Source organism: Dama dama, chromosome 5 (assembly GCF_033118175.1).
Source record: "Dama dama isolate Ldn47 chromosome 5, ASM3311817v1, whole genome shotgun sequence".
Taxonomy (NCBI): domain Eukaryota; kingdom Metazoa; phylum Chordata; class Mammalia; order Artiodactyla; family Cervidae; genus Dama; species Dama dama.
The window spans coordinates 37,346,468-37,358,669 of NC_083685.1; the positions used below are offsets into that span (position 1 = coordinate 37,346,468).

The window sequence follows — 12,202 nt, forward strand, 5'->3', positions numbered from 1 at the left end:
TGAGCAACAGTGTGCCTTGGCAGGCAAATTATTTTAACCTGAAGCTTGATCAAAGTACAATTAGAAGAGCACTCTGAATTATAGCTAGAGATATTATTATCTTCTTACGCTCAACCTAAAAAGCGGATGCACAGATTACCTTTTCAACTCAGGATGTTTTCATCCTTAAGACCATGAAAAGTAATGTACATGGGAAAATCAGTATAACAGTCCATCATTTTTATCCCTCATTCATTCTCCAAGGATAGTTTTTGTGACACCTGTAAAGCAGCTTATCATGGAGTTATGTGCACATAGGTAATAGGATATACCCAGATTTTGCATGATTGATGAAATCCTTGTAGTCTACTGTAGCACAATGCTGGAAAGTGACTAGCACTCCAGGGAAGTCCCTCACTAAGGAGTTACTTCCAAGGCCACAGTATTACTTAAACATACCTTTAAGGAGAATTGTGCCTTCCCAGCTTGGCAAGAAAATAATAGTTGGAGTAGTGTGAGCATGTTCTTCAGTTCTTTATCATCTTCTGGTTTCCTGCCTATAGAAAGAGTTAAAAAAATTATCCATACGTTTTTACCTTTCTTTTGGTTTAATTTAATGAGGATTCTTTTGTTATCAGGGTTTGACAGCGCTGGTAAATTCCTGCCAGCCGAAACACAGCAGGGCACAGTTTCAGGGGGATCCCTGTGAGTATCACCCCTTGACTCAGGCAAGACTCAGTCCCTGTGGCCTTATTCGGTGTCCTTGCTTGCCAGCTTCATTTTATATTTTCTTTCCATGAGAGGTTCATGGCTTGAAGGATGTCCTAATCCCTGTGGGTTAAGCTGTCCTCCTTTTCTTCTTTGGCTTAACAGCTAGCTTACCCATTACTGAGAACAAAAATCTCTGGGTACTTGAGATTCATTGTTCATTTGATGAAACCGTGGTACACGCATGTATGTGCGTGTGTTAGTTGCTCAGTCGTGTCTGATTCTTTGCGATCCCATGGAGTGTAGCCCGCCGGGCTCCTCTGTCTGTGGAAATCTCCAGACAAGAATACTGGAGTGAGTTGCCGTTCCCTTCTCTAGGAGCTCTTCCCAACCCAGGGATCGAACGTAGGTCTCCCACACGGCAGGCAGATTCTTCACTGTCTGAGTCACCAGGGAAGTCCATGATGCACATACATTTGAGTAAATTTAAGTTTTTCTTTTGCCATGTGTAACTTACCCTGAAAAGTCATCTGGTCCTACACTTGAAATTCTGCCCCTGGCATTCTTAATATTTCACTGGTTTCCCCCACCACCACCATCATCTAAGATGGTATTAATAATTTGAGTTTGTTCATTGGAGCATGAATATGATTTACCTTTAGTAATTTTGAAAAGGTTTCACATGCTGAGAATCACAATGTCATTAACAGTAATGCACTGTAGTACACAGTGAGATTCTTGGAGGCTTTGGCAAGAATGATCTTTCCTATCAACCAGTCAGCAAAGGCAGTGCAAAATTTCATCACTCAGTCTTGATGCTCAGATAATACCAATAGTCAGGGTGACATTGTTGAGCTTCTTTCTGCCAGAAAACATTTTGCTTTTTGTTTTCAAAGATGGTTGTTGACAGATAATTCATTCTATATGTGTATGGATATAATGAAAATCCTTCTGTGAATTTAGTAGACCCACACAAAGTCCATCTTTAGGATTTTGCTACATATTTGTAAAACTTATTAAATAGTTGTACAAAACTATGTTTCCAATCTGTGAACTTCCTTTCTTCATTCCTTTATGCTGTTGCTGTTTAACAATGTATTCCCCCTCAGTCTCCAACATTGGATGCTAAATGGCTATAAAGATTAGTTTGTAGTCGCTTTGCTTATAGTTGTCTCATATCAGAATTCCATTTATCAGCTTCAGTTTTTTTACTGGAAGACATTCCAAGGAAAAGCTGGAATTTTAGGAATTAGAAACAAATTACAACCGAAAGTGAACATTTCCACAAGTAGAAACATAAGGATGTGTGAGATAGAAGCCTCCTAAACCACTCACAATGACTTCCACTTGAATTAGGTTATAAATAATTTGCATAGGGAAAAAAATGGTAGATAAATCCAGATTCTATAGTCACCAGATTCTATATTGGTCTTCATTATATACTCAGTAATCAGGTAATTTATTAATATTATTAGTAATTGTTTGCAACAGTTTTGTTGAACAATTACTATGATATTGCTAGACAACTAGCAATAATGTCATGTAATAACTAATTTAATACTATAAGCCTAATATAATTTGTTGTTTAATTTTTAATACAATAATCCTATGAGACACAAAGTTATCTTATTTAATACAATAACCAACCCTATGAGAAAAAATAAATAGTACACTCATTTTACAGAGGAAGAAACTTTAGCTTAAAATAGTGTTTTTAAGATCTCACAGATAAAACTGGTAGATCCAAGATTTGAACCCTAGTAATACTCCAAAGCCTGTGCCCTTAAATCTTAATTTTCTTGAATATCCATTGTTTCTTTAGGATGGTTTTGAATGCTTTCAGTAAATGTGTGTGTGTGGCTGGGAATTTGTGTCTATTAAGCTTCTGCTCTAGCTTTTTCTTACTTTCTGACCAACTTGATAATCTAGTCTCATCTTCAGTATCACAAGGAATTAATCTATATAGTATGTTAGTTGTAACTCAGTGTCATCTTGAAGGGTTTTTTGAATTATTTTAATAGTTGCCCTTCTGCAATGATCTGAAAACACCACTTACATTTACCAGAAATAATGCCTTTCTAATGCCAGTGTTAAAGCTTCGGAATCTTAGAATGAATTAATTGATCAAAGAAGACTATTAGTGTCTGGCCTATAGTTTGTTCTTAATAAATGTTTGATGAGTGAAAGACTTCATGCATACAATGTTACTTTTGTGAAAGTTTACCACACTGAGCACTCTACCATCTTCTCTGGAAAGAAGTAGTATATGTTCTTTTTGGAATATCTGAAACTGTTTTATCTTAACTGTATTAAAAAAAAAAAAAAAACACTTGTGTGAATCCAAGGCATTTGCCAAGATAATCACTGAAGATAAAAGGCTTCTCCCACTGCCTTTTACCATGGGTTTGAGTTTTGATATTTGATGATAACAAGTTGGGATCAGTGCTGGGCTGGGCAAGGTTCAAATTAATTATATATATAAAAGGGTACATCATTTTTTAAACCCTATCATATCCTGTTATCCAGTTCTCTAGTTCAAGTGCTCTAGGCACTGATTTAATCTGGAAATGATAATTGGACTCCCCACTAGAATAGTCCATGTGTTTTGAGAGGCTGTCTGGTAATGAGAGGATGTCATTCTTATATGAAAGAACTTGAGGCAAGAATCCAGGATGAAGAACTTTGGTTGATCTCATCAGAGTCCTGGCAACACTGTGATCTGAATCATTTTGGTCAAAGTCAAGTTTCCTGAGGGTCATAATTTTCAGTAAGAGGAAGAATCCCAGAGTGATTTTCTGGATGGGCCTGAATAAAAGCACAACTCATTGGTTGAGTAATTGAACATGTTTGCTTTTACTTCTTGAGTTGTGCAGGTATATTAACTTTCATATCCAAATCTGTTGGAAACAGTTTTTAATTGAATTTTTGTGTTTATGTTAATTTTCTCTGCAGTACTTTTTCCTCAGACAGACCCTTGGATGATTGTCTTTTTTTTTTTTTAACCCCCTTCAATTTCCACCATTGTCGACTCACTTGTGTTCCAATTAAATGGAAACAACCACGAACAGCCACACTGTGTGAAATATCCCATTTCTACCCTTGAGTCTACTCATTTACTTTTCTGATAAATGACTTTGGGGGCCTGCAGAACCAAGGGATGAGACCTCTGGAGGTGATGTTGATGCATTTATAAGCATTGTTTGCATACGGTTCTGGTAGCCTCTTCTGTCCCTGTTTGGTTTGGTCTTTTAAACTCCCTTACCTACCACTGTTCTTTTGTCTTTGTTTTGTTCATTATTTTAGTATCTTTATGACCAGAAAAATGACCTGGGAGGGAAAGGAAAGTTTTATGGCAATCCGGCTTATATTCTTAGCTAACTGACCTAATTGGCTTATCATTTAATTTTTGTTTATTAAAATATAAAAACATAAAGCATGTGATAAATGCCAAGTTAGGGTACTGATGCTTTTCCTTAAGTTTGTACATTCCAGAAATTTGTTATGTTTCCACAGTAGGGGAAGTTGTGTGCTAAAGTTTTAAGGGGAAATTTTATGTCTTAATCTATATGTTTCTTACTAAATGGCATTTTGTGGATGTTGAAATAAACTCCTGGATTTAGGATCATGGTAAACAAACCTGAAATTATTAATTTTTCCCTTACTGTGAGTTTATATTACTTCTGATTGAAATGACAGTTTTTTTTAAAGCTTCAGCTAGAAAGAATAAATACATATAAAAATATACACATATTGGAAGTATAGCAGAGAGATGAAAAACTCAGACTCTTGAATGAGGCGATCCTGGATTTGAATCCCATCTCTGATATTTACTAGCGCTGTGACCTGGGTAGTTTTCTCATATGTGTAGTCGTTGTAGTAATAGTAAAAGAAGAATAACTACCAGAGGCATGGAAGCAGCCAAGATGTCCTTCAGTGAGTGAGTGAATAAATAAACTAGCACATCCACACAGTGGAATCTTTCTTATTCAGCACTGAAAAGAAATGCACTATCAAGCCATAAAAAGACCTGGAGGAACCTTAAGTTGTGTATCACTAAGGAGCCAATCCAAAAAGGTGACATAGTACGTAATTCCAACTATATGACATTCTGGAAAAAGCAAAACTATGGAGACAGTAAAAAAAGGTCATTGGTTGCCAGGGGTTAGAAGGGATGAATAAGTAGAGCACATAGGATTTTTAGGACAGTGAAACTACTCTGTATGATACTGTAATGGTAGATACATGTCATTACACATTTGTCCAAACCCACAAGATGTACAGTGCCAAGAGTGAACCCTGATGTAAACTCTGAACTTTGGGTGATATTGTGTAGGTGCAGGTTCATTGACTGTAACAGATATACCCCTGGGTGAGGGATGTTGATTGTAGGGGAGGCTATGTATATGTAGGGGCAAAGGGTATCTGTATTTTCCACTCAGTTTTATGAATCTAAAAACTGCTCTAAATAATAAAGTGTACTAAAAATAATAATAAGGATACAGCATGGGAGGAAATGAAGAAGGAGAGAAAAAATAAAAAGACTACTCACTGAGCCTGCTCTCAAGGCCACCGCCTGTTTTACACCCTCGGCCTTCCCACTCTCCCTCGCCTCCAGCCTCAATCGTTTCCATGTGGATGGTTAAGGCAGCTTGTTTCCCCACGATGAATTCCTAGAAACATTGCCATAAAGCAGACCACCACAAAACAGGTCACTGTTGAGAGAGCTCTGTTTCCTTAAACAGACAATATTATAATAGAGGATTGCATTCCTGACCAGACCTTGCCGTCAAATAAAAAAACTGTGTTCTAAATTCTCTAAAACAAGTGTGATTATCCACTCCACATTGATTGTAATCCTGGGTACCATGAGTGACCGGTCCATAAAAATACAACTTTGGAGATGATCTGGTTTTACAACCATTTGGGGGTAATATATTCATTTTTTTAAACCTTCCCCGAATCATTGTTCATCCTCAGGACACAATCTGTCCCAACCAGCTGTGTCTTGCAGCTACCCCTGTGGTACCCACAGTGCCACAGGGCACCGTGACCACACTGTAAAGGGTTGGTGTGGCTGAGGAGCAGTTCGCTGAATAAGAAGGCCTCATCTGTTCAAGATTACTAAGGAGAAGTACTGGGAATGTCCACCCAAAAAAATAAAAGGGAATGCTGTTTCCTATATCAACGTAGTGAGACACCTACCAGGATGTTTTGTAAGAGTTTTTCTCCTTGAATGCAGAAAGAAAAAGTCAGTGTTTGTTCCATAATAAAACATTTAATGTATAAAAATTATTTTGCTTCACAAAAAACTGTGAATGTACATGCTTTGCACTTTTATATTTCCTTTGTTTCTGGAAGTCTAGGTCAGATGCTCCATAAAGTTTTTATCACCATGTGATCTGTAAAGCATATGTTCCACCAGAAAACCCTTCCAGTACCTAGCTCTCTGGTTTCCATAGAGGTGATGATGGAAATTTACGTGTAATTCCAGACAAGTGTTATGCTACAAAGGATGTTTATAAAATATTAACTTCTGATAAAGGGGATAATATTTTAAAACACCCTTGATCCCTGAATAATGTTGCATATTAATGGTTATATAGCATTTGGCTTCAAAGTTTCTTACTATGTAAACTTTGGTTTCTTCCTTGTGTAAGTATCCCCGTAGAAACAGATAGAGATGCTTGTCTTTTTCACAGGGTTAGAGTCTGCTGTATTGTTCAAGTAAATGCTTTCACCCATTACTACTGTTTTTTTGTTCAGCTACTGACAAAAAAAAAAAAAAAAAAGCAGTTTTTATTACCCAGAATCCCCAAAATTTGAGGCAAGCCTAGTTTCATAGCAATGTTCTATCTGAATTGGGGCGGGGGCTTGGGGCAGCACACTGAATCTCCAGGTCAGATATGTCCCACAATCTGTTTTTGTAAGGCCCATAAGCTAAGAATATTTTTATGTTTTGAAGTGATTGAAGAAAAATCAAAAGAAGAAAAATACATGAAATTCTAATTTCAGTGTCCATAAAGTTGTGTTGGCACGCAGCCACAACTCATTCATTTACATACTGCCTATGGCTGCCTGCGAACGACAAAAGTAATTTGAATAGTTACAGGAGGGACTGTGTTCTTCACAAAGCCTAAAATATTTGCTCTCTGGCCCTTTGCAGAATAAATTTGCCAGTCCTTAATCTAAATAGTTTTTCACTGTCTGTCACTCTACCTACACACATATATTCTTAGTCATTCTTTCTTTCTCTCCCCTCCCTTTCCCCTTCTTCCTCCCCCTCCTTTCCTTCCTCTTCAAACATATATCATTTTGAATCTGGCAATTACAATTACAAAGAAATCAAATTGTGAGCCTATCATAAATGCTAAGCGGAAACACATTTCAATTTCCTTTGACTTATCAACTCTCTTCCCCTGTCTACTTTCCCTTTCCTCTACTGTCTGTATATAGAATTTCTAAGGCCATGCCATTTTCCAAACATATTTTGTTTTTAAGGTGGGGGTTAGATCTTGATACATTTTTTAACTTCCATGGAAAGTTCCCTGCTAGTATGTGGTCCCATTTTTAACCTATTTGTAGACACCCCCGATTATCTAAAATCACTTTCACATGGGGCTGAGGTTAAGCTTTATTTCTCTTGGCATGTCCCTGCCATAGCAGACACTTCCTCTTTGCCTTGAAAGGACAAAACGATGTTCAGCTGTCTGGGCTCAGGCCCAGTATTTGATTTATACATTATTTAATTTCCTCCTGAAAATTGGAAGCAGGACTTTCAGGAATGGAAGTCAGTATTTTTCATTTGTTTAAGAACACTTTTAGGTCTAATATAATCATCGGTAGTAGATGTCAGCATGATTAGGGGGTGACTTAAGGTAAAGCAAATAAAATATGAATACAAAGGAAGATTATTTGACAATGGAAAAGATCTGAAGTTTTGGAATAATCATATTTTATGTGTTAGTAGGTGTTTTATGTGCTAGTGTGTGCTTACACTTGAGGGTACCTGGCTTTACCCACTGGAAGAAAGACCTCTAACCATTATGCTAAAGTGAAATTGGGGGATTAGAAGTTTGAGAAGAACTTAATGTAACCGTTCCTGTAATTTTACAGAGGATTTTTGATTTCTGTCCGAGCTGCTACTGCATTTATCTCCGCAATTAAGTTCTTACACATGCCAGGATATGAGTGCCAAAATGGTTTGAAATTCGTATAGCAGTGAACTCAGGAAATTAAAAATTAACTCTGGAAATACCACTTCTTGTTTTACATCCACTTTTGGATACTATATTCCTTTTTAAACCTCCCTTAGATCGTTGTTACTCTTAGGTTACAGCCTGTCTCCATTTTACCACCGAAATTCTCAAAAGTCTGGAACACTTACTGCCTCCAGTCGCTCACTCCCAAGTCGCTTTAGAAACCCTGGCAGCCTGGTCTCTCTCCCTCCACACTGCTGAGCTGACCTCACCAACAGTCTCCTCATCTCCAATCCAGGACCCGAGCTCCAGGCCCTCAGCTTCCCTGGCCTTTCTGCCCCATCTGCCAGAAGTCATACCCTCTTCCTGAAATGCTCTTCTGGTTTTCACGTGAGCTCTCGTAGGCTCCTCTGCTTCTTCCTGTCTTTTACAGACTCTCCTTGTATCACGCTAAGCTGAAGTGTTCCCCAGGTCTTGTTCCTTCAGTCACTTCTTTCTCTACGCTCTCAGCTGTTTCCTTCTCATCCTTCCTCAATGCCCCAGACATTTGACATGAACCTGGAGACTACAAGGAGCATAGTCTGAAACCACCCAAGGCTTGTGAAACTATTTTTGAACCTCTGAATGCAGCCTACCCTGTGCTGTCTCTGTGCCTTGCTCAGGAGTGTGCCTTCACATGGTGTGCCTCACTGCCTGCACCGCCATCTTCACATCTCCCGTTCATCTAAAGCTCATTACTAAGGGGCCTCCTCTTGATTAGTGAGCGCCTCCTCATCGGAGCTATGGTGAGGGCCAGATCATCTGATAATGATAACTAGTTCGAAGGTACTGGAGTCATGCAGATACGGATTTAAAGCTGGATTCAGCACTTACCTGATTGTATGATATTGAGCAAATACACCTAAATGCTTTAAACGTCAGTTTCTTTATTTTTAAATTGTGGGGGAGGGGGACTGCTGCCTCCCTCACTTGCACTGTCGGATAGATTAGACATGTGAAGATCTAGAACATTTGGGAGTCAGTCAGTGGTGGTACTGGTGGTGGTGGTAGTAGTTGTAGTGATCACTACATCATCAGTATTGTTCTCCCATGCCAGTATTTTATGTTTCTCATATATCACTCACTTCACTTTCTAAAAAGCATTTGTACAATTGTCTTATTCCCCCCTTCTGAATTCTAGGCTTCTACAGGTTGACTTTATATTCCCTCCCCAAGAGCATTGAGCAACGATTTGTGCATTGGTTTTCCTAAATGAATTGAGTTGAATAGAATAGCCCTTCTCTTTCCCTAAATAAATACTGGCTTCACGGTGTTCTTAGGATTCAGAGCTGCTGTGTTTGTGGTTATATCTTCATATTTCTGTCAGATATTAGCATGCTGAAAAGTCTTTGCCTGTTGTGTTATGTTTTGTCACACTGAATCTTGAAACTCGCCTCTAAAATTATTGCATTTTAATTGCTCAGAGACCTAAGGACCTATACATTTAGAACTAATCTGAAATAATTCTTATTTTTGGAAAAAAAACTACTAAATTGCTTTGTATTTGATACATAAATGCTATCAGTAGTAAAATACTTAAAATAAGATTAATTAATGTTTATACTTAAAGTTTTTACATTAAATTATTTCTTTTGATTTTATACTTTCTGATTTATAAAAGCAAAGCCACCTGCAGTTTTTTTGGCTTGTATAACTAGCAGTTTTTCTTTTTTACAGAATGCTTTTCCTTACAAAACCCTTACTTTCCATCTCTGAACATATTTCTAGAAAGCAGATTTTCTGTTTCTCAGAAGTGTCACTTCTTCACAAATCACACAGTATCCTGGTTACAATATCCTGTAACTGCTTTGTTTGTTGTTCAGAAGACCGGGAATGCAGAGCAGGTTCTGCTGATGATTTTTGAAGGAGATAGCAGAAAAAGACTTGTTGCCACTGTTGCTGATCTGAACATCAGTAACACTGAGGTTACAGTGTCTGACACTAGTGGGTTTGACTCATAGACCAGGTAGGCACTGAGGCCTTATGAAAACAGCACAGATCACATGGAGGATTTTTTTAAAGTACCAGCACCCAAAAGTCACTGAGATCCCCCCTGATCAGGCTTTCATCAGTCAGAGAGCCTTTTTGGAGTTGCAGTTTTGCAGAGCTCTGCACTGGGTGGTGTTCTCAGAGCTTCGAACTGGCTGTGCCGCACCTGAGTGTAGGATACCCCTGGGTGAGCCCTGGGTTGAGGTAGTGATGGGGTCAGGGACAGACTGCATGTACATGTCAAGTACTTTCAGGAATTATTTGCAAGCACTCAGGAATATAAAATGGTATCACAGCTGAGAGCTTTATTTAACATTCCATTTAGCTCTAATCTCTACTTAATCTCCACTGTTTTTATTTGGTTACTAGGTATTTAGCACAGCCCCATTTTGTGGAAGGCTGGCCAAAAGCACACTTCAAATTAATGGTAGTCAAAGCTTGCCCTACTGAATCTAGATTGGAGCAAGAGCAAGAGGTTCACTGGTTCTGAAGTTGTTGTATAGGGCTTTTTTGGTTTTGTTTTAGCAATCTGCCTCAGCAATATATACAATATAAAGTTTTAAATACAGCACCCTTGCTAAGGAATAAATTCCACATTTGGTCAAAAATCAAATTGTTAGGACAGAAGTCCTAACTTTCGTTACCATTAAGTCAAATATCAGATTTGTCCTCATTCATTCAACATGTATTTATTGAGCACCTACTATTAAGTAAGTTTCCAGTCACTGGTACACAATAGCAAACATACTAAATGAAAGTCTACCAATTCGTGGATCCATTTTTCTGAGGAGAAAGAGCACATCAACAAAATAAGCTAAAATGTAATATATTAGATGGCAATAACAGAGGAGGAGCAAAATAAAGCAGAGAAGGAAAAAAGGATTCTAGAGAGTAGGCCATAGGTTTAAATACAGGTGGCCAGGGAGAGCTTACTCAAAAGGTGATACTGGATCAAAACCTGAGGTAAGTGAATTGTGCAGTTTGTTATCCAAGAGAAGAGCATTCCAGAAGGGGAACAACAAGAGCAAATTATCTGAACGACAGTGAGCCTTTCTTGTGTAAGAGCAGGCAGGAAGTCAGTATAGCTGGAGTGAAGAGAGTTGGGGGTGTTCCAGTGTCCAGCTGAAGAAAGTGGGAGGGGTGATTGATAGCAAATGATAGATCAAGTTAATTGAGCACTGAGGACTGACCATTGGATTATTGACAGAGCAGTTCAGTGGAAGGTCAGAAGTCTCATTTGGGTGAGTTTAAGGCAGAATAGAAGGAGAGGAAGTGGAGAAAGGCAAATAAAGACAGTTATTCCAAGGAGTTTCATTGGTCGTGGATTCAAGTAGACGTGGAGGGACTTCCCTGGTGGTCCAGTGACTAATGCTGTGCACTCCCAATACCAGGGGTTGGGGGGCGGGGTTCCATCCCTGGTCTGCGAACTAGATCCCATATGCTGCAACTAAGACCCAGCACAGCAAACTAAATACATACATGATGCATACTTCACAAAAAAAAATTAAGCAGATGTGGAGACATGGGAGGTGATTATGCTTTTAAAATGAGTAATTACAACATATTGTTATGCTGATGGGGAAAATTGATTATGCATAGGGAAGCAATTACAGCAGCAAATCTTGACTTGGGAAAAAGGGAATGGAATCCATTGCTTAAATAGGAGGTCTAATCTTAGGAATCCAGGTAGTACAACCATCAAAACAGAAAGGACAGTTAAGCATGCGAGTATAAGTAAAGGGATACTGTAGACTTGATGATGGTAGCATACTGAAAGTTCTTCTCTGCCATGTAAGGAAAGTCTCTTCCCAGTATTTGAATAAGATCTACAATATTCCTGTCACATGGTCATGACTTTGAACAAGCTCCAGGAGTTGGTGATGGACAGGGAAGCCTGGTGTGCTGCAGTTCACAGGGTCGCAAAGAGTCAGACACGACTGAGCAACTGAAACAAACTAATGATTGTTTACTCACTGTCTCTAGAGCTATCTACATCTGGCCAGCTTGTGAATTATTCATGTGTTTCTTTTATTGAGCAGAAACCTCTCTCCTGCAGCCTTGGTCCTAGATCTGCTTTCTAGAGCCTCACAAGATCAACAGTTCTAACCCTTTTGGTAAGCACCGTCTAGGTACTGAAGAGTTGAAATGATTTCTCATTGCAGCCCTCATTCCTTCTGGGAACACAGTTGTCCCATTAGGGTTTATGCTGTGCTGTGGTTTGGGCCCCTCTCACATCTGATCACTTTCTCTACTAAGAGGAGCCAAGCTTATTTCATCAGTTTCGTTTGTTA

The 12,202-nt window shown here is 38.7% G+C and overlaps 1 protein-coding gene across 3 annotated transcripts in view; it reads left to right on the plus strand.

The window, feature by feature from the left end:
- The window catches only part of AFG2A (AFG2 AAA ATPase homolog A), a 330,277-nt gene that overhangs the window by 296,805 nt on the left and 21,270 nt on the right, over window positions 1-12,202 (plus strand). Inside the window, exon 16 of one of the 3 annotated variants that reach the window (XM_061142300.1) lies at window positions 11,951-12,025. The exons of the other annotated variants lie outside the window; for them this stretch is intronic. Coding sequence (XP_060998283.1) covers window positions 11,951-11,992 — 42 coding nt within the window. The 3' untranslated portion in view covers window positions 11,993-12,025. The remainder of the gene's footprint in view (window positions 1-11,950; window positions 12,026-12,202) is intronic. 3 annotated transcript variants of the gene reach the window in all.